General features: G+C 41.4%; 1 protein-coding gene and 1 long non-coding RNA gene across 2 annotated transcripts in view; both read left to right on the top strand.

Moving 5' to 3' along the window:
- LOC147237955 (uncharacterized) overlaps window positions 1-8,251 on the top strand; it is a 52,975-nt gene extending 44,724 nt beyond the window's left edge. Inside the window, exon 3 of the long non-coding RNA XR_015106913.1 lies at window positions 8,121-8,251. This is a non-coding gene — a long non-coding RNA (uncharacterized LOC147237955). The remainder of the gene's footprint in view (window positions 1-8,120) is intronic.
- A 7,442-nt stretch (window positions 8,252-15,693) lies between these two features.
- Window positions 15,694-20,243, top strand: cldn11a (claudin 11a). The gene is made up of 3 exons (XM_086156352.1): window positions 15,694-16,205; window positions 16,542-16,706; window positions 18,755-20,243. Exons 1-3 carry the CDS (start codon window positions 15,980-15,982, stop codon window positions 19,018-19,020), a joined length of 657 nt encoding a protein of 218 aa, XP_086012478.1. The 5' UTR covers window positions 15,694-15,979; the 3' UTR covers window positions 19,021-20,243.
- The last annotated feature ends 3,492 nt before the right edge of the window (window positions 20,244-23,735 follow it).

Below are 23,735 nucleotides of genomic sequence, written 5' to 3'. Positions count from 1 at the left end.
ATGGTACTTCATAGAGGGATAGCATTTTCTTTTAGAGCCCCCCAACCCCCACCAGATGTGGAGAGGAGGGTGGCGGTATGACAACTATAAATGCAATCAGCTCCAAATAAAGTGATATTATCGGATTCTCTGAATACTGAAGCGTTTTAGTCAGGGTTGACACCTGGTTGACGGTAAAACTTACAATAGCTGTTATCGGCCTGCAATAAAACTAACTGTTCCCGCTCAATTCCAGGTAAAAAAAAAAAAAAAAAAATCCTTGCACTTCAAACCACAGCCACAAAATTCCCAGCAACCCAAAAATCACACAGAAAACAAGCATCAACATAAACCCCAATGTTCATGACTCGCTAGAATACTATATATATGTGTTTTTAGAAGTACCTGATGTAATGCACTCAAGCTCGTAACAGTGCATGTACAGTATATTCAACTCCCACTCTTCTTCGTCTCTTCATTGACAGATGAAACCACTGTCAGAAATGCGGATCAACAGTTCTGAAGCCTGCTGGGGTGTTTCTCGAGGTTCTGACATCCTTGTCGGACTCAGGTTAACCGCTAGAGCTTTACTCGCTACAACATTCATTTACAAAGTAAAGGTAATCCTGAACATTTTCAAAGGTAATTTTCCAATAACTATTCTCACCGTGACACGTCCAGCGTGCCATATTTTTAACCGTTTTGTGGACAGCTGTAGTTTAGCAAATTCATGCCAAGATGGCGACAGTCAATAGGTCTATATCCGTGGTTCTTAACCTTGGTGGAGGTACTGAACCCCATGCGCATTCACCAAACCCTTCTTTACTGGAAATAAAATGTGATTATTTCAAATTCAGGACATAGGTATATGTTCACGGAATAAGAACTTCTTCTTCTTCTTTCGGCTTTTCCCGTCAGGGGTCGCCACAGCGAGTCAACTTTCTCCATCTAACCCTATTCTCTGTATCCTCCTCTCTCACACCAACTACCTTCATATCCTCTCTCACTACGTCCATAAATCTTCTCTTTGGTCTTCCTCGAGACCTCTTGCCTGGCAGCTCCAATTCCAGAATCCGTCTACCAATATATTCTCTATCCCTCCTCTGCACATGACACAACCATCTCAGTCTGGCTTCTCTGACCTTCTCTCCAAAACATCGAACATGTGCTGTTCCTCTGATAGCCTCATTCCTGTTCCTATCCATCCTGGTCACTCCCAAAGAGAACCTCAACATCTTCATCTCTGCAACCTCTAGTTCTGCCTGCTGTCTTTTGGTCATTGGAACAGTTTCTAGTCCATACATCATCGTTTACAGTAAAAGAACAAAACCAGCAAAACATGATTTTGACACTAAAACAAAAATAGTTAGGGTGCTCCCTCCCATCATGTTCTGTTATACATGTGAATCCATATTGTACATATTGCTTGACATAATTAGTATGAAGGGATTCATATATTAAGAAAGAAATCACACAACGCCATCATGACAGTCACAAGTTAGCTTCACAGATAAGTCAAGCTATGCAGCGTGATCACCTGCGGCCAGTGATGGCCCGGCGTGGCACGTCATCACGAATTATTTGCGTCGGGTGTGTGTTTCGACCTCCGCCGAACCCCTGAGACCGACTCGCCAAACCCCCTGGGTTCGATGGAACCCGGGTTAAGAACGGCTGGTCTATGTGATATTTGTCACGGTTCCTGTCCCCGTTACCTGGATCTGCTCCACTGATGATAAAACAAAATAGTTGTGCGTTTCTGTAAATGTACATATTCCATAGATATAAAGTCAGGTCAAACATATCTTCGAATCGAATCAACATATTCAAGGGTGGCATAGATAAATTGACTTTGACCTGAGAGGAAATAGAGACATATATTTATCGAACTACTTCTTTCAATAATGCATGGTCCTTCCGTGGTCCACATACACCCCAACTTAAATTCAGCCCAGGATGACATCAAGGTTATATCAAGGTGATATGAATCATAAGGTCTCTCTCTCTCTCTCTCTCTCCCTCTCTTGCTCTCTCTGTGTCTCCAAGCCACATACATTCCCATCTCCTATATTAGATAAAGCACGCCCCGCCATGTAAAGAGCACTACATTATTCTATTCCTGGTGACAACAGGAGAAAGTGGGGGAGGGGAGAAAGATTATGAGAAGCAGAATGATGAGAAAGCTAATTCGAGCGGTTCTAAAATGCCGGGGACAGAGGGGACTGAAGCGAAGAGGGAGTTCGGGCTTAATGGAAAGTAAGTTTATGTGGTAAGGGGCCAGCTGTCAAGGAGGTTTAAAATATGTTTATATATGAGTTTCAGATCATGTAGTTTGGAAAACAAAATGTCCATTTGTTAATCCACTTTCCTCTATCCTGCAGCCTGCGTAAATCTCCTCTCAGCATTAATGAACTATTATGGTATATATCAAAGCGTACCTCTGTCGACAGAGATTGTGCACCGCGGTCCCCCGAGGCCAGAAAGAGTTACACCAACCGCTCGTCATATTTTTTTTTTTTTGTCGGCCCCGCTTTTATGTTTCCTGATAGTTCCAACACTCTCGCCAATATCATGTGCGGATTGACAAATGGGTGTCCTGCGCTTTCCTACCGGGCGTAGCGGCTGTGCGGCAGCGCTTGGTCGTGTGCGGTACATAGTTAGCAGAGCCTCTCGTGATGTATTGAGTGTAATGGCTGACAGAGTTTGATGCGATTAATTGATACTAATGGCTAACACAGTTTGGGGTGAGTGATGGTTGCCGCACCGCACACACACATCGGAGGATTAGACACAAATCAAGTTGCATCTTGGCTCCCGCCGCAGCAATATGCTCCGTCTGCTCCATCATCTACACCGAAGTCCGGAACAAAAGAGGTCTGCGCGGGACCATAAAGTAGCACTTCAGCCGCGTGCCGGGTACAGCTTTTACTGGAGGGTTTTCTCAGATTTACAGATGTCAGCAAAAGCTATGCCAGAAATCGAACTATGATGAAAAGATTGAGAGTGCGTGCTCTTCGCTTTCTTGACAACCGTTCATTCATGTGCTTCAGATTTGGCAGAAAAAAAAAAAAAAAGGCTCGACTTAGAAATTCTTCGGATGACTTTGGATCGTCTTTACGGGTCGGCTTTCGCAACGCTACCGTTTGAATGACACCCTCAGCGGGTCCCGGTTGTTTCACAACAGTTTTCAATTACGCCGTGCGCGGGCCTTTACAGCCCGCAGCTCATTGACTGCAGCTCATTCAATCATGTGCCCATAAATTGTGAGCTTTTGCGCCCAAATGAAGTGCAGACTACAGCATTGCTAGCGGATGCAACCCTGCCGTGGCAGACATTATAGACGGGGGAGAAAGTGTTGAGGGTTGCGAAGTTGTTTAGGGGAAAGAAATATTTCTTCTTGTGCAGCAATTCTGTACACCAATAATCCTTCATTTTCCAATAACTCAGTTCAGCAGTACTGCCAGAAGGGAAATGTTTTACCAAAGACTGAGATGTTTGTATTTTGGAAAGAATCAACATACACAAATCGCAATCCAACAAACGATTAGTCAACCGAGAGTAAAAGAACATTTCAGGCAAAGTATTCAATCTGGTTATAATGCATGGAAGCAGGTTTTTCTATTCAAGACCAACCAAAATAAAAGGTGATCTTGCTTTTAAAGTCAAATGTGTTCAATAAACCGGTGGCCCTGACAGGCAGCTCACAATGTTGCAGGGGAAATCTATCCTGTTTACATTGTTTACTGACAGTCTATGGCCCCTTGTTCAATCATTCATGTGTTCAAAACTCCCACGGCCTGACGGGCCAACTTTATAGATGTCAAAAAAAAAACAAAAAAACTTCATTTCATTTCTATCTCACAACAGCAGCTGGCATTCCTGCAAAACAGACACGAGTCCAGGAAGTATAAAGTCATTGACCTTCCTGTTAATTTTTCACTTCGGATCAGGAAATCTCCTATCAGGTTTCTGCAGCTTTTCTGAGACCGAGACTGCTAATCAGCCAATCACGCAATGATGAATACACATCGATACGCTCATCAACACAAACAGGTTTGATCGACTCACGCGGTACCTCCTGGTAATTAATGCACGAGAGGAGCAAACAATCGAAACCGATGCAAGTACCACAGATCGGACAAGTGAGCAGATATTTTTGGATTTTGCATTGTTGAAACAGGAATATTATCACACCAATATGATCTCCAAGGCAACTGCGTGCTAGGGTTTCTGCTGGGAGATGAGTTTGCCTGCTAGCTCAGATGGTCAAGGCTTTGCTACGGGGGCGGTCGTCAGATTGGCAGTTCGGCCCTTCATGCCAAACATTACATTACATTACTGTCATTTGGCAGACACTTTTATCCAAAGCGACTTACAAGAAGTGCAGTTCAGTCACCGAAGATCCAAAGAACCAGAAGTCAGAAGTGACCACTCAACCAAATAGCCATCTTAGAACCATATACATACACACATTCATTTCATCCTTTTTAAAAAAATGTATTAATTTTTTGCGGGGGTGTTGGGGGCTAAGTGCAATTAGTAGGGTAGTGCTTGGTGAAGAGGTATGCTTTCTGTTCACGGCGAAAGATGGGCAGCGACCCCGCTGCACTGACCTTTTTCGGGAGTTCGTCCCACCACCGAGGAGTGATGGGGTAACAGTCGCCCAGAGGTGGCAGATCGGAGGGGACGGGTAGGTACTTGTGGCTTGACCTTATCCTGGAGATAAGATGGGGCGGTCCCATTCACCTCCCGGTAGGCGGGCGCCAGGGACTTGAACTTGGGTGGCAACCGGGAGGCAGTGTAGGGACATAAGAAGGTGAGTTCTGTGGGAGAATTTGGGACGGTTGGACGCCAGGCGGGCTGCCGCTTTCTGAATAAGCTCCAGAGGTCTGATGACCCAAGCGTCCTCGGGCGAGCTGTAACAACCCCGGTTGCTTCCGAGGGTCCGGTTAGCATCTTGCGTGGCAGCTCTGCTGCCATCGGCGTGTGTGAATGGGTGAATGTAATCCAGTGTAAGGCGGTTTTGAAACCACAGGGTGATGCGAGCGCCAGCTGAGTGGGCGCCAGGCACTTTGTGCATCTTTTTTATACTCTTGTAATGGTAAATGTGTTTTATTTTCTTTTTACAGATTGTTTTCTTTCTCTCTTTTTTTATCTTAATTGCACAACAGCACTCCAAACTCTGCAGTCCCCCGGACTATGACAAAAAAATAAAGTGTTCTTATCTAATCACACCATTAAATGACCATCAAAGCGGCAAAAGCCCATTTGAGGCAACCTTTGAGGAAAGAAGAAATCAGGGTCCACGAATTGAATTGATTTTTCCCGTTACAGTTTATTAGAAACGTTCATTTAGAGAGTGTCAGTGCACTTAAGTTCAAGAGATGTGAAAACTTTCAAAAAATAAACCGTGTTGAAAGTCAACCGAAGCCGCCCATCAGTCAAACAGCTGAGGGTTTTTTTTCAATTCCTTTGTTGACATTAATAAGAAGCTGCGGGGTTTAGCAATCGTCCCGTAAACCAATAACTGTACCAGCTTGAGGTGATATACAACAAACAGGATCATCAGCTATGAGAGACTGCTTAAAATATTGTTTGATTAAGATTGTCCTCACTGCTTCCTAAGTTGCATCTGTATTTGTGTGGAAATTAGAGTGCACCGCATGCAGACGGAGAGGCGACAGATGGAAATTAACATCGCGCTGCGTCTGCCACCATGCATTTATTGTACACTGTTCCTGTATAAAGGAACCAATAAATGAAATGAATCACAGAATGTGACTTAACAACGATTTGAAAAAGTACCCTTTATTTCCACCACACCAGGATGACTCATCCAATGTGGCCGCCTCTCAATCAACATGGGCTATTGTGTCGAAAAAAAAAAAAAAATCCTGTCTCTTCCTCCCATCAGTCCATCATTGCTCTCCATGGCCTCATTGCTCATCAGTCTTTCTGTACGATCGCACCTCTCCTCCGAGCTGGGCCGCTCGTCTTGTTTCTGCAAAGGCCGTGTCATTGCGGCCCCTTGACTGACAGAGATACCCGGCGACAAGGAGGAGTGGCGGCCGTACTTCCCATCCTATCTGCTTCGCTATCTTCTTTCAACTTTCCTCTCTGTGTTCACCACATGCCTCATCCTCACCCGCAGGGTCTACATGCACCGCCGCCGCTTCTTCTCCCTCCCCGGGAGGCCTGAAATCCCTTCATCCCCCCCATGTCAGCGTCTCTGTTGCAATCCTCACACATTAGCATAATATTCCCATTCCCTTGCCACCTCACTCCTCCCGTATCAGACAAACAGCTCTGGGAATCACAGGATTTAACTTATTCGGTCTCTCTCGCCCTCTCTATTCGCTTTGCTCGCGCACTTCCACGCGCTCGCTCTCGAGTTTTTTCTGTCTGGAGAGATATATGATTGAGATATAGAATAATGGTGGGAGAGATGAAGTGTAACACTGCCTGTTTACATGGCTGACTGACTCAGACTGCTTACCTCCATGATCTATAATGTGGTCATATCTTGCCACATCATGACTCGTGTCATACGTTTTCATCTTCATCTGATATATTTAATAATGAAGATTATTGTATTTCCCACTCAACGGCGGCTACATCTAGAGTCAGAGCTGGAATATCTGAGCAGAACAGGGGTTTGAGGCTTGCAGTATGTGTGTGTGTGTGTGTGTGTGTGTGTGTCATTTCTCCTGTTGTAATCATCTTAAACTGCCTGCAGCTCTTCATCTGAGCAAATGACAAGTGCGAAACTTATCTGTCATCTTCAAAAGTGTGGGACAGCTTATTTAAAAAAGTCGAAAAATAATTACCATTTTCAAAAAAGAAATCCCTGAGTGAGTATAACTCAATGCCTCTTATAGAAGATGCACAATAAAAACCTAAATTGATTATCATCAGTGGAAGGCATTTACTTGGCAGCAGCTGTTGGAAATATTTGGCTTGCAGTAACGTGATGGTATTGTCTTACATTTGCTGTCTGAAACTCTTTTGCTTTTCATCTGCCTGCTTTTTGATTAAGCTCTCATTACTCTCGTATTTCTCATTTCTAATCTGGGCAGCTGGTTGATTTGGGACGCCGGATTCTGACAGGTACGAGTTGATATTGTTGGAAGAATCGACCAAATTGAAATGTTGTATTCCAAACACGTTGAAATCTGCCAAAGATTTCTCGGTACGTTCAGAATATTTGTTTTTTTCAAGTTGGACCATGGGTGGCAAGTTGGCGCAGTGGTGAGCGCATCTGCCTCACAGGAAGGAGGGCCCTGGTTTGCTTCTCTGGTTTCCTCCAAAAACATGCAGGAGGTTCTTTGGAATTCATTGAAAATTAACCAGACATATGGATGAGAGAAAGTTTGGCTGTTGCATGCCGATCTGTGGTCCGGGGACTGACTGGCGACCAACCCCGTCTCTTGCAGGACAGCTGGAATAGGCTTCACCATCCCTGTAACCCTGAATGCAGGATAAGCACTTTAGGAAATGAATGAATGAATAATCAGAAATCATGAAGTTCTTAAATGGGTCTCATGTGATAATAATCTGTGTAATAATCTACTCCAAATGTCTTTTGGCTGTGATTTGATCTAATGCATTTTACATAAATAATTATTTGAAACATCCTTGCTACTGTTATTATTGTCACATTTACCATTATCATTGTCATTTTTAATAAGACTATCAATATAATGTCAATAGTGCCAATCAAGACAAAAGTAACCATAATTATTATCAACCAGCTGACAGATAATTATTTTACTATATTATTATTGTTATTATCACCATTAAGTGATAATAATAATAATTGTTTAAATAATATATATAATAATTGACAGTATTAAAATTATTTTCAATAATACTATTATTATAATTATTATCATCATTATTAGTGTTATCATCTTAATTTTTATTTTTATTGGTAAAATTCCCATCTATTTACCACACAAAATTAAGTGCCAACAAAATCAGGTTTAGAGATTTTAGTCAAGATTATTAGCTTGGAAATATTAAACACATTTAAAGATGTCTTATGACAAATGACAATACATAAATATCCATAGCTGAACAAAGTGCACTACTGTAATTTCTAACCTTGTGACATTATGTGTGTTCCCCCCGTATCCTCCTCTCAGAGAGATCGGCATTTGCTGCCACTTCAGTGGACTGATGAGGAGCGATGGAGGACCTACTTCACTTCACAAGGCAAGGACAAAAGGAAGGAAACCCCTCATCTCACCGCACATGAACCGCTCCAGCTGACGCCTGAGCTCTGTTGCCCTCTGTTGGTGACGTGGGGTTTAGTATGAGGGCAAAAATCTTATCAAGTCATTTTTGCTGCAAACCCCTTGTGGGGGGAGGGTGGGACCCTAGGGGTCGGAGCTGCTGTGGTGTGCTTTGACACAAACACACACAATCTGCTAAAGGATGGTTTGGAGATACCGTGTATGGGGGGAAGGGTGGGGTGGGGTGGGGTGTTATCACAAGTATGTGTGCGTGAGACCGAGCCAAGGGATTCACAGAGGGATAACAGAAAAAAACAGCTGGACTTTTTTGCTAGAAATCAGCATATAAGTGTATTTTTTAATTTTTTCAATTAATTTTAATTAATTATTTCGATTAATTAAATATAACATATATATATATATATATGATTTTATAATTTTTACTATATATACCCATATGTCTATAGAATAAAAGTATTACATATATATATTATACTATATGTATCTATCTGTATATTGATAGATAGATAGATATGTATATATAGAGAGTAGAATTTATATAGTATTAATATAAAATGTAAACATATAGTGTAATTTTTTATACTACACAGGGTTTACACTATATATATATATATATATATATATATATAGTATAAAATTGTGCTTTTCTTGGTCTGACCTGTGACACAATAAAATGATCAGACAATAACTGAGGATCTATTAGACAGATTAATTCCTGTGGAAATCTTCTTGCTGTGGCAACTGGACTTGAATTTCTTCACTATAAGACATTTCATTCCTCCTCTCGGAGGCTCCTTCAGTTCTAATGACTTGTGGGGAGTTTACAAATATATGTGCCAGGGTTTTGGGTTGGTCTGGGTTTTGGTGGATTGTTATGTAAATGATAGAGTTGATCGGCAGAAACTAGGTCTAAGGGAGTTGTTATGCAAATGGAATGTCATTCATTGCGACAAAAGAGCAAGTTTTGTGGGATACCTGGATTGGAATGTGAAAAGGTAAAGCTAACAAAGGAGTGACACCTGTTGGATCACATGAACTGAGGCTCAGGTGGAAGTTTCCGGCGGTTCTGGTGGTGATTCTTTCCCGGAGGGTTCAGATGGGCTTAGTCCGTCTTGGTATTGATCCAGTATTACTGATCCAGAACAGTATTATACATTTGCAAAAGGTTGTGTCTGAGGGCTGTTCTGTTTCTGTGTCTGTTCAGAGATGTTTTTTCTGTTTTGACAAAGATGGCGTCTTCGACTCCTCTCTCAAACCATCTGTCTTCTCTGGCCAGATTACGGAAATTGCAACTTTCATAAGCAGCCCCCCTTGTCCTTCAGGGGGAGCTGGATCTCGGAGTTCTGTCCTGGAATAGTGGCTCTCCTGTGTTGGGTCATCCGTTTGTGCAGAGGTTGTTTGGTCTCTCCAATGTAGATGTCGACACAATCCTCAGCACAAACGGCAGCACACACCACATTCTGCATCTTCTGCCAGGGTGTTTCGTCCTTCAGGTGAACCAGTTTTTGTCTCATGGTGTTGTGAGGTTTGAAATGTGCCAGTATATGGTGTTTGTCGAACACCCATCGGAGTTTTTCCGAAACGCCGGCAACATACGGTATGACCATGTTCTTCCGTTTCTTCCTCCCGTTCTATGTTCCTGCTTCTGGTGGTTTCTGATTTGGCCCAATAAGAGTAGCCTAAGGATCTCAGGGTTTTCCTATTTTGCTGTACCTCGGTCCTGCTGCCTTCGGCGGTTGATGGGATGTACTTGGCCCGGTGGTGTTGAGTTCCTATTCCCACCAGTTTGTTCTCAAGGGGGTGGTGTGAGTCGAAATGTAAATACTGGTCGATGTGTGTTGGTTTCCTGTAAATCTTTTGTCCTTTTGGATGCGAACGCAAAAGTCCAAGAAGGGGAGTTGGTCAGAAACGACGTCCTCCCTTGTGAATGTGGGTGTCGATCATCTTGAGGCCAGCGGTGAACGCTTGTACCTCATTCTTCTTGATCTTGGCCCATGTGTCGACTACATACCTGAACCAATGTTTTGGCGGTGTTCCCCTGAACGAAGCGAGTGCCTTGCCCTCAACTGGAACTAGGTGGTTTGTAGACAAAGGTCCAGTAGGGTACAGATGTGATACATAATGAGTTTTGTTGTCCTTCACAAGGTCTTACCTCACTGCTGCGATCGTAACCGATGTGGGGATACATGTGAACAGTAAGGTTACACCGAACTATCAAATCTTTACATGTAAGTTCAGCCTCAGTTCATGTGATCCAACAAGTGTCACTCCTTGGTTTAGATTTACCTTTTCACATTCCAATCCAGGTAATCCCACAAAAGTTGAGGGGTGAAACGCCTTCAAGAGAAGCATTAAAAGTCCAATTGCCACGACTAGAAGACATCAACAGGAATATAAGATCTACTGTTTGTTAATTACAGAGGACATTTTCCAACCTATGTTTTTCACTGGGTGCACAAAGAAAATGAATACCCTCGCTCCAAGACTTAAATATTTCATTGTGGTATTATTTAGGGACCACATTTCAGGGGCAAAAGGTGTTCTTAACACCTCATTATATTCAGCTTAAGGGTATAGCTTTTAATTACAAAGTTTTCTGTGTTGGCTCTGATAAATTAAATGTTTTTGGAATCCTCTTTCCTGACCCGCCCCCGACTGCTTTACATTATTACACCCACGGATAATTAAAACTTGTTGGCTATTTCTCGGCTTCAAGACTGATGTCTAGTATTTATTCGTGCTGCCAACCTGCTCCTCCCTGATGGTTTAGAATAAATGTCTCTGTCTCTCCGTTTGCTTCATTAGCCATTGATCACTTCCTACCGGTTAATTACAGCTGCATAAAGTCAGTTTGTACCTTTGCCCTGGTCAAGATGCAGCACAAACCAACCCCCCCCCCCTTGTGTCATTCACTTCAACAATTAGCCCAGATTAAACCTCTCCACAGCTTTATTATAGATTGAATGTATCTTATTGAAACTGGGAAATTGTACTTATAATTATCTTCTGGAGTGGACTGCATTATTTCAGAATACTTTATTGATTCCCAAGGGGGAAATTGCTTTTTGTTGAAAGCAGCTCCTGCTCACAGAATAAAGCGGAGAAAAATCCAAACAGAACTCTGTATAAAAATAAACAATAAAACTGCAAATAATAAAAATGAAAAACGGCAAAGATTTAATGTAATATATAAAACTACAGTTAAAGGCATGTTAAAATATATGTGACGCATATACACACATACACGTGTGTATTTACAAGTACATGTATTTATGTGAATAAACCGTGGTGTTTGCTTAGGAAACACCAAAATATAATGGAATTATCACACATACGGACCGACAGCCAACTGACGCCGAGTGTGTTACACTCAGAGTGGGGAGTTATACAGTCTGATGGTTGCCGGCAGGGAGGATTTCCGGCGGTGCACTCTGGTGGGATCTGTCTGGTGCTGAAAGAACTCCTGTGCGTTACCGGCACGTCGTGGAGTGGGTTCGTCACCTTGTTGGTTCATCTTGTGAAGCATTCTCCGATCCGACACCACCCCTAGATACGTGTGGTCAACCACAACGTCGACACCGACCCCCTTGATGAAAACAGGGGTCGCCGGCCCAGACGACCACTGGTGAGTTTATCTGAATATGTTACCGTTGCAGTTTTTTCTCCCGTTTTCTCAAACTGCTTTCTTTTATTTCTGTTCTCATAGTCTCCGCTCCGTACGCCGAAATCATTTTCTGTTCGTCCGAGACTTTTTGTTCATTCCGCTTTTGTGACTTGGAAGTGAGTCTTTTATTCAAGTCTATCAGTAATTACGTTTATCCAGATTTTGGAGATAAACAGCAGTATTAAAAGATATTGCAAGCATTTATAGACAACATCTCCACCCAAAATGAAAACACAAAATGTGAATAATAGCTCTAGATTATATCATCCTGTATCAAAATTGCTTTACATTTGATACCTCCTTAAGTAAACCGTGCTGACACAAGTCACATAATACACATTGTTTTTGTGTCGATGTGGGGCGTTACGATATTTGTTTATTGCTATGAGTGTTTGTTCATATACTGTATTAATTTCAGCTGATGCATTTGTTCTCTGGGCAGAAAACTTTGACTAAAGTTTGATAAATCATAAATGAAATTAGTCGTAAGTTGGAAGCATTCAGACGCCTCAGCCGCTGGGATGCTCGCATTTCTGTTGAGACGCTCTTCAGACGCTTCTTAATTTTATATTGTTTTTCAGGGACGGATTATCTATATATGGAGTCAGGTGGGGACCCAGGGACGTCCAGCCAACAGGGGACACTAAATGAGTAAGACAACAACTAGACTCTTTAAATACTTCAGGAGTTTATCAAAAGTTGCAAGGGAGTGCTTCATTTAAAGTTTAACAGACACATGCTGGAATTTCATTAAACACCCCCAACCCGTTTAAGATATTAAATATTTTATCATGTTACTTTCTTTTCTTAGCATAGATATGGTTGCCAATGTGTGGATAACTATTCTTTAACATTTCAATCACATTGAATTTTCCACTGTATGTTAGCTGATGCTGATAAGTGTTGTAACGTCACCGAAATTTAATCAAGTAAGAGAACAGTGTAATCAGACAAACAAATGTTGCGTTTGCGTCCGACGGAATATATTCCGGGAGATGGAATAGTAGTATATGGTAGTGTGATTGACAGGTCCAGGGTGGTACCCAGTGACCCGCCTCTCACCCCAATGACAGTTCTGATTGGCTGCGGCCTCACAATGTTCCTGAATGGAGGATAAGACAGTGGATAGATAGATAGATAGATAGATAGATAGATAGATAGATAGATAGATAGATAGATAGATAGATAGATAGATAGATAGATAGATAGATAGAAATGAACCATAATTACAACAGCAAGACACACACACAAACTATGTGGCCATTAGTATTCACTCGCCTGCCTTGGCCTGCATATGAACTTAAACGACATCCCAGTCCTAATCCATAGGCTTCAATGTCGGTCCACTCTTTGCCACTATAACAGCTCAACTCTTCTGGGAAGGCTGTCCTCAAGGTTCAAGAGTGTGTTAATGGGAATTTTTGGTAATTCTTCCAGAAGTGCATTTGTGAAATCACACACTGATGTTGGATGAGAAGCCCTGGCTCTCGGTCTCGGCTCTAAAATCATCCCAAAGGTGTTCTACGGAGTTGAGGTCAGGACTCTGTGCAGGCCAGTCAAGTTCATCCGATCCCCACACTATAATTCCCCCTCCATCAAACTTCACACTTGGCAGTCAGACAAGTGCCGTTCTTCTGGCAACCACCAAAGCCAGACTCGTCCATCAGATTGCCAGATGGAGCAGTGCGATTCGTCACTCAAAAGAACGCGTCTCTACTGATCTAAAGTCCGGTGACGGCGTGCTTTACACCGCTGCATCTGACGCTTTGCATTGCACTTGGCGATGCATTTGGTAGCTTGGATGCAGCTGCTCGGCCATGGAAACCCATTCTATGAAGCTCTCTGTGAACAGTTCTTGAGCTAATCTGAATGCTACATGAAGATTTGAGGTCTGTAGTGATTGACAGAAAGTTGGCGACCTCTTCAAACAATGACCCTCAGTATCCGCTGACCTCGCTCCATCAGTCTACCTTGCCTACCACTTCATGGCTGAATTGCTGTCGTTCCCCAACTCTTCCATGTTCTCATAATATAGCTGACAGCTGACTGTGGTATATTTAGGAGCGAGGAAATTTCACAACAGGATTTGTTGCACAGGTGGCATCTTATCACACTTCCACACTGGAATTCACTGAGATCCTGAAAGCGACCCATTCTTTCACAAATGTTTGTAAAAACAGCCTGCATGCTAGGGTGCTTGATTTTATACACCTGTGGCCATGGAAGTGATTGGAACACTTGATTCCAATCATTTGGATGGGTGAGCAAATACTTTTGGCCATATAGTGCATATATGTGTTCATATTTGTGTGTGTATATATATATATATATATATATATATATGTGTGTGTGTGTTTGTGTGTATATAAATATATAAAGGTGTGTGTGTATATACAGGACTGTCTAAGAAAATTTGAATATTGTGATAAAGTTCTTTATCTTCTGTAATGCAATTACAAAAACAAAATGTCATACATTTTAGATTCATTACAAATCAACTAAAATATTGCAAGCCTTTTATTATTTTAATATTGCTGATTAATGCTTACATCTTAAGAAAACTTAAATCCTATCTCAAAATGTTAGAATATTATGATTTTTTTATTTTTTTTTAATTGCATTACGGGAGATAAAGAACTTTATCACAGTATTTGAATTTTCTGAGACAGTCCTGTATGTCTATATATGTGTGGTTGTATATATATGTATATACGTATGTATATATATATGTGTGTGTGTGTGCGTATCCTGTATAAGTATATATACACCGCAGCTTATATACAAATATAGACATATGTTTAAGATAAGATAAACTTTATTGGGAAATGTCACAGCAGTGTAAAAGTTATATTATCAATGAATATTAATATAAACATAAATAGAGAGACAATTAGAAGACAATTAGAAGATAGCAGAAGACATCTACAAATAAATCGGCTGCAGAGAGAACAACAAGAACGACATCAGGGATAAGGATCGGAAAAAACAGCAAGGGTGAAAATAGGCAACCAAAACAACAACTTCAAGGTCAGGACCATAAACACAGTAAGGTAGCAATGACAAAAATAACAAAAATAAGCAGGATGTGAATGGGCTGAGACCAACAAGATAAAAATAATCAACACAGAATGGATGGGGTAGTGAGGATGTGTGCCGACCAGACTGCCCTGGGCACAAAGGAGCATCTGTGTGTGTGTGTGTGTGTGTGTATATATGTATGTGTATTTATACTTAAAATATATGTACTGTATATATGCTTGTTTGTGTGTTTGTATATTTATGTATATATCGATGTAAATATGAATATCTATATTTAAATACAGCATTTGATGGCTATAATACATATACACAGGTTGTGATGTTAACTTTGCAAAAAAAAAACTCAGACATACGAGATATGTGTATGAAGCACTTGCATGACAATAATATTTGAATATGTGGGCTCAGAATGAATGGCTTAATTTATAATGGACCACAGTAGTAGTTTCCACAATAGATATGCTGGCTGGGTGATTTCAAACGTGGACACACGCACACACACACACACACACACACACACACACACACACACACACACACACACACACACACACACATACATACATATATAAACACGCAAATGAAATAATGAAACAAAGAGAAATATGACCCCAAATGAGCAGTAGATGGCAGCAAAGTGATGTAATTTGCAGAGAGGGAGAGCAAATCAATGTTGTTGCTCTCGCTTTTTTCATCCATGATCTGATTGGTCTAAAATTTCGAGGCTCTTTTTTTTCTAGTCTCTCTCTCCGGACTTTCCTCTATAAAATCAATAATGAAGCAGAAGCTTGATGTTTTTTTGAAGTGAGTAACTGACTTTCATGAATGGGATTACTGACCGCTGGAGGAAAGTAACTCTGGATTAACTTTTTGTTTTTTGTTTTGTTGTTTTTTTCGTGGAATATTACATCCGAATTGTGATTTCTGTGCGTTTTTTTTTTTCTTTTTTTTTAATTCTTGTTACCACTTCTTTTTTTTTTTTTTTTTGGCTTTCCGTCAGCGTTTTAACGATTTCAGAGTAATTTTTCTTTTTTTCTTGTGCGCCATGGCAAACCCTTGTCTCCAGCTGGGCGGCTTCCTCCTCGGCTGCGTCGGATGGCTGGGCATCGTGATCGCCACTTCCACCAACGAGTGGGTCTTTACCTGCAAGTACGGCTTGAACACCTGCAAGAAGATGGACGAGCTGGGTGGCAAGGGACCGTGGGCGTCCTGTGTCATTTCCACGGGACTTTACCACTGCCTCACCCTGACTCAGATCCTGGAGCTCCCAGGTAAGGACCCTCCTCATCCTCACACATTCATGGCCCGTTTCCATCCCCTCTTTTCTCACCTGATACTTTCACACCAAACCACTGAAAATCAACCACAATTTTCCAAACAGACTATTTTGTTTAAAGATATTGGTATTTTTTAAAATATTTTCTTTTTTAAAGTATCTGCTTATTGCCGAGCCATCTAAATCACATTGCAAATCACACTGGGTTTTATCCTGTTAGTTTAAAAAAATAAGGAGACGTGAGTGTTTTAAGAATAATAATTTGCTGTTTTCAAGTGAATTATGGATAGAATTATGAACAATTTTCTATTCATAATGCATATTTTTTCAGCCTACATCCAGACAACCCGGGCGCTGATGATCATCGGGTCCATCCTGGGCCTCCCGGCTGTGGGGATGGTGCTGATGTCCATGCCGTGCATCAGCCTCGGCAACGAACCGCAGAGCTCCAAGAACAAACGTGCAATCTTGGGAGGAGTCTTAATACTCATCGTTGGTAAGCGGTTTACTTCCTTGTCATTCCAAAACAGCGAGTTTACAAGTGACAACACCTTAAAGTGACCCGAAGAGGCAGATCTGATGCTATATAAATGTGAATCAGTTGTTATTTTCAAGTGTTAATTATGATTGTATGATTGTATGATTGTTATTTTCAAGTGTTAATTACGTTTATGATGCGTGTACGGTATGTTTTAACCGTCATCCATGCCACGCTGCTCTAAGTTGCCTTAAATTGGCTCTCGTAAAATCCATATCTGTCGCATGAACCGATTTACCTGGTAAGAATAAGAGGGACATAGCATGATGTTGTGTAATATGTCACATTTAACAAAGTGCTGACCGGTGCATCACTATTTATTATCATCTAAAAAATACAGTTTTTATCTTGCACAAATAGGATATTTGTTATAGCGTAATTGCTAATAACAAACATAATAAACACCATTAAAATCAACTAAAAATAAGCAGAGATGTCATACGCCGAGTAGGTGCTCTGGGCATTTTGGAAAAAATCTACTTATTTTTGTACATATTCACAGATGGTATATGGATAATATCAAAATATATCTGATAGTGTTTTACTAACCATCTATTCACCATTCATCAAACGTGGCTATTACAGAATGCAATATAACCCAGGCCTGTCAGTCTGTTTAGTGCTCAGATGTTCACTCCCACCTCGTCTGACATCTGGTTACCCCACCTAAACAGTTCATGAGTAAAAGGATGTTGAATATGATGGTCTTCCTCTCAAAGGACACACACACACACACACACACACACACATCTTTATGTTTCTGTCCCCCCCCCCCCCCATCATCACATTCCTCTTGCCCACCTACTCCTCTCCACACCCTGCTTTGTCCTGAACCACATGGAAACACACTCCCCGAAATGTCCAGTTTATTGGATGGGCGTTGCGCTATTTTCCAAAGCTGGCCGGACGATATTTCTGCACCTGCAACCGCAACTTGAACTTCCCCCCCCCCCGCCTCCACTTTGATCCTGGATATTTTCTTTTGTCGTCATGTTACCATTTCTGGCTCCCAACTGGTAGCAACAACATCCCGGCGTCAACAGTTTGCGAGGATATTGAAGTTTTGTGTGTTCACTGAAATTTAAACTCTGTGTCCGCTTGAGACATTAAATGCAGCTCTTTCTGGAAAAAATATTGCTAGAATGATTTTTTGGCCGCTCTTTTACCGATTATCTCTGTATTCTCTGAGTCAGAAAGGCTTTTTGTCATATGTGGGTACTCTTAAGAACCCAACAAATGAGAGATCTACGTGTTTGGCTCCAGGCTAGTCTAAGGAACTTTTCAACTTCTAGTACGCAGCATTTCTTTTTTGTTTTCACCAGTTACAAAAATGTCTTTTTCTGTGTCATTCTGCCGCCCCTCGCCGTGATAATGATATCCGAAGACAATGTCTTTTACACCGTTGTGCCTCCCCGGTTGAATTTTCTCAAAAAAAGAATGGCGTCCCCCGCTGCGAATGTTCTATTTTGCCGCTTTGCGTTTCCCTTTTATCAATAACGTCCGCAGTTCGTAGGCTATGATTTAGCTCAGCTGGATGTCATCGGAGGTTGTCGAACACAGGTTCCATGTAGACTATGGCATTGATTAAACTGTACTTTTTACAGTTATAATAAATATTTCATGTTGACTCATGCAGAATTTTGAAAAAGGTAAAGATCCCAATGGCCGAGCGTGATAAGAGTCCACATTGAATACTCGGTAGGCATACAGAAAATCTGTAATCTGAAAATATGGCAAAAGTGAAAAGAACTAGGGGAGTTAATGTTTGTTAAAAGTACAGGATTTCAGAGTGTGACGAGTCATGTGATCTTAAAATGAACTCTACTATTGCCATTCAAGAGATTCAAGGGACTTTAAAATACTTCAATTCGCATGTTATCAGGTTTGCAGCTGTCAGATGCTCCACCGGGAATACGACTGTATTTTGGATCTGGCATATTTGCGGGTGAATCCTCCCGTACCCCTTGCAGGCGGACGTAACAGTCGTTCTTTCTGTTTTTCCTCAGCGCTGTGTGGAATAGTGTCCACAGTGTGGTTTCCCATCGGGGTGCACCAGGAGACGGGCCTGATGTCCTTTGGTTTCTCTCTCTACACCGGCTGGGTCGGCGCCGTCTTCTCCTTGCTGGGCGGGTCCATTCTCACCTGTTGTTCGTCGGAGTCCGAGTCCCAATCCTACCAGGACGGCAACCGATTCTACTATTCCAAACAGGGAGGCGGCAACAACCCGCCGGCCCCGGCCTCCGTCAACCATGCCAAGAGCGCCCACGTCTGATATGGGAGAGGCTTTGAATCTCCTGTGCGATAAATACAGTTTGTACATGGAGACACACACGCTCAACACATGCTTATACAACCACACTAACAAGCGGGTCTTTACCGAAACAGAAACGACACACAAATATCCCGGATACGAATGAAAAAATGTATGAATTTGTGAATGAGGGGGAAAAAAAAGCAAAAAACAGACTAAATGTCGTTTTTTGCATTCGAAACACACAGATTGTTTTTGTTGGACCTTCGGTTTAGCCGAGGGATTTATTTTTGCATCCGAGAGTTCAACCTTCTATGTCATCGTGCTGGGTGTGTGTGCACACACCCTATTTTCAATTAGCTCCCGAGGAAGAGCCGGGAGAAACAGGAGGCGGAGGTCCCTCATCGATACAGCCTTGTGGACTGCGATCATTTTTTTTTTATATCACGTTTATTTTTCTATGCAAATGCGCATTGTTAAAACTCAAGTTACGACGGTTTGTGTATTCAAATGAAATGTTTGCTCTTTTAGGGACACTGATTTTATTCTAACAGTATTGTTTAAATCTTTGGTGTACTGTTTTTTTTTTTTTTTAATGTTTTGTTATAGTTTTGATTTAAGAGAAACAAAATACAGCACCTTTTGAAGCCACGGCATGATGATGGCGGACAAAAATTAGAGAGCTGGCGATGTTGGAGAATATATATCATCTGAGGGAGGAAGTTTCATTTATACTTTGTAATAAATTTTCTTGCTTTCGTGCTGACTCACACAAGTCATGATTTGGAGAATGCGGAAGCTTTCGTAGCCAAAAAATGGTTTCATTTAATCTAATTACCTTCTTAGATTTTCTGTTATTAGCATTATACATCTGAAAAACCAGTAGCTTTAATAGTAAGTAATAGTTTATACCATTTATAACGTTTAAACTTAACCGAGTGATTATGAATCTCCATTTAACATCGTACTAAACCTCCTTTTTATACACAAACTCTATGAACAAAACTTTTCCTCACAAAAATGTGCAAGAAAGCTGTGTTATTTAGATTGGTTTGTCTTGAAAAGAAAAATAATGAAATTATGATAGACGGATAGAACATGATGTGACATTCCCAAGCGGAAAGTATCCGATATTTGCAGCTCAAGTTTTTATTTTAGCGGAAACAGCATGAGCTCCGGGTTATTTATTGTTCTACTGATGTGCTATTGTTTTATTTTCTATAATAAAGACAAAGTGATTCAAAGCGCCCTTGTCTTCAGCCATCCCTGTATACGTCCTACCTCTTGCGCCGTATTCAAATTTCGCAAGACGCAGCTGACAAAAATGCCGTACTGCAAAGGAAGTCTCTGCGTGTCATTTTCAAAAATAATTGCCACGGAACAAGATGTTTTTCTCACTTGACTTGTTATTATGTATAAAGTCTGCGCTGGGTTTTCATCATGACCTTGAGAGAGATAAGCTCACAGCACAGAAGCACCTGTTCCTAAGACACTCAGACGGCAAAACTGCCATCTCACACAAACACACACACACACACACACACACACACACACTAATGATTCCTTGTGCATATCACGGTCACTGAGTCATTTCACAGATATGACAGGATACTTTTCATGCTGAGCTTCTCACTTTCTGTCGCTTATCAGCAGGCCTGTATGTATTTCCTGGCATGCCGGGGTGTGCAGGTGTTTGTCTCTGCGTGATCACGCGTGTGGCGTGTTTCCTGAAATGTGATGCTATTCCGGGCACAGGGTTGAGCTACCAGCCCAGACCCAAAGAACATTGTGATGTATTAGACCAGGGGTGCCCACACTTTTTTTGCCTTGTGAGCTACTTTTCAAATGAAATTGTGAAAATGATCTACCTCCACTAAAAATGCTGAATATATATTCATATATATGTATATCTACTGAGTATACTCAACACAATTAATGTTTGTGGATCTTGCATAACAGCATGGATCCTTATGGCACTCTACGACAGAGTACTTTTTGGTAAATATCTTATTCTTATGACTTGAATGGAGTCAGAAGCATAGTTGAAGTTAGCTGTGAGAAAAATGACTGCTGTCCCGACAGCTGGGATTTTAGTTCCTTCACCTTTCTCCTTCTCGGCTCGCTTTTCGGAGGGAAGACGGTGTCGTAGTTTTTATGAACGGTCTGAGAATGCCGCTCCACATTTCCCTTTTTGGGTATAGCGATAGCAGACCGGCAGATGAGGCAAACGCACTTTGAAAATGACATAGTGAAAAAAAGTCCGCCTCCCATTCCGAATGGAAGTGATACGTTTTTCTCTTTTTACTTGGTCCACTCATTTTTATACCCATAATTTTAGAAGACATAAATTGGAGGCTAACTCGTTAGCTTGCTAGAACGCGCCGTTATGCTCACGTGCGCAGTGACGCCTGTGTCAGAAAAGGTCAGATTGGACAGACCGACCGTCAGTCAAGTGACTAATTTCATAGTGAGGATGATCGGCTGACGTCTACGTTTTAATGCCACACTAGCTTTGCAATCGACCGACTGATCGCGATCGACGTATTGGGCCCACCTGTATTAGACAGTAGCCAAATGTTTTCCCAAAGGCCACTGCTATGAAGGCGGTTTCTTGATCACCATCTGGTCAGTCTGTTTTTAATCAAACGTTCCCATTATTCCCTCTGATATGTTTTGAACAACACCCAAAGAACAACCATTAACATCTTCCCTGTAGGCATGCAGATCTGTGTGGGAGTTGATGATTGCGTAAATCATAACAATGCAGCGAACACAATGACTTTGCGAGTGGCTAAGATTCCCCGCAGCTGATTTGTCCTCCGGTGTGCTGATGTGGGAGGGAGAAGTGGGATTTGAGCTTTCTGTAATTTCCATATGTTGATGTTTGTTAAAAAAAAAAAGAGCTTTCCATATTGATTCTCAAATGTTAAGACAAGCAGCAAACGATAACCTACGACATCACGGTCCGTTTTAGGTAGACCGAACCAGAGCGAATATCCGGGAGGAGGAAAACCAGTGAGCTTCACACATGGAGGGAGATGCAACCTCCTTTCAGGTAAAATCGCTGTGATCGACAATGTACTTCCATCCCACGCACGATTTATCCATTCCACTTGTGTTCCCTTTCTGATACAGATGGTGGAGGTTACTGTCTTGGGAGTGGATTTTAGCTTGTAGTTTTCCGCCATGAGGACGGTGTCCTGCTTAATATCTCTTCTTCAGAACCCTTCCACTCTTCAGGAGCTGCGTACAAATGCCCACAAGTAAAAAAATATCAATAACAGTGCATCACTGATGAAACATAGAACTGTTCAGTTTGTTTTCTGTCTCTTATTGTATTTATACCATCAATATGTCACCTGGCTTTGTGTTGTTCTGGCCGGTGAAAACTTGGCCGGTAACTTTTTGGACAATCAAACACAATCTCCAAAATGTCCCGTCTATTTAAAGGTTTCAGTATAAACTGAGCATCTGATATTGAGTGTTAAAGGTTGTAAGGATGCACTGCTTAGAATCGGGATGATGTGCAAGACGCAGCTCATGTTCTTGTTATTCGAGAGCAGGGCTCGGCAACCTTTATCACTCAAAGACCCGTTTGAAGCCGTTTCCCCAAAGTGAAGAAAACACCGGGAGCCACACAGGCCTAATTTGAAATTTAAAATGAATTGATACGGCATAAAGTTTTTTTTCTTTTTTTTTCCTTTATGCTATGTATAAACAAAATGTGCAGCATTTTTTTTAAACCAACAAACAACTGCAGATTAAACGAAATTACATTTCTGTTTGCAACAAAACATTTTGAATTCTGAAAAAGAAATGCTGTGTTGAAAGTTTCTTTTTAGCAAAATAATCTATTTGAATCCTTCTTGTATTTATGAAAAAAACAAAAAACAAAACTTGAATTACCCACCGGCAGCAAACCAAAAATGCCATTGTCTTTCTGTGTGCTCTCTTCCTTTTACTGGCGCGTGCAGTCGCTAATTTTTCTTGATACATTTTATTTAGATGTTACAAGATCAGCATAATTTTCGAATTTAAAGTTACATTTTAATCGTATTATTATATCGTATTCCATCATAGGGATCGGCATCTGGAGCCGCGAGCTGCCGACTCTTGGTCTAGACCTTGATGCTACATGAGATTCTCTGATTGTTTACCGTAGTTTTAATGTCTTAAAATGTGTGTTTGTATCTCCATTGTGAAACTAATTTTCCTTTCATTGCAAGCCACTGTCGTTCCTATGCCGATGACACACTGGTCTATATCCGTTTTGACCCCAGTGATTCTAAGCAAGAGAAAAACAAGGCCAGGTATCTCTGGACTCCAGCCTTTATATTGTTCTTTTCAGGAGGTTCACACCACATACGTTTGAGGACCTGAGATCCTCAGCGAAAGTGAAATGATCCCTGGTTTTGGACCAAAGTGACCCGTCCTCTCTCCGATGATCTCCCGTCTCTGGAGCAGTCTCATTGCGGATACCAGCCTGGTGAGCTCAAACTTTATCTTAAATCCTGATTGGAAAGGATCCTTTTAGAAACATGCTTTTACCAGGTCTGCACCAGGGTCTGCCTTCCAGCTCATCTCAAAAGGTATTCTCAAGTGTTTATTTTGTTTTACAGAAGAATGCTCTTCCTTCCATCATTATCATATCCGCTCTGTTTGTTTCTATTTTGAACCCTCTTTTTTCCTTCAATTATGACACGTATCTAAAAGCTTCTCAACACTGTCACGATTCC

Source organism: Fistularia commersonii, chromosome 1, assembly GCF_037954325.1.
Source record: "Fistularia commersonii isolate RoL2024-O1a breed Wild chromosome 1, RoL_Fcom_v1.0, whole genome shotgun sequence".
Classification (NCBI taxonomy): Eukaryota; Metazoa; Chordata; class Actinopteri; order Syngnathiformes; family Fistulariidae; genus Fistularia; species Fistularia commersonii.
This window is presented reverse-complemented; position numbering and strand designations above follow the sequence as displayed.

Bases quoted from the DNA above. Each gene is read 5' to 3' on its own strand.
- cldn11a (XM_086156352.1), top strand. From the start codon at position 15,980: ATGGCAAACCCTTGTCTCCAGCTGGGCGGCTTCCTCCTCGGCTGCGTC. The intron at 16,206-16,541 runs GTAAGGACCCTC...ATATTTTTTCAG, and splicing joins TCAGATCCTGGAGCTCCCAG to CCTACATCCAGACAACCCGG. The intron at 16,707-18,754 runs GTAAGCGGTTTA...GTTTTTCCTCAG, and splicing joins AGTCTTAATACTCATCGTTG to CGCTGTGTGGAATAGTGTCC.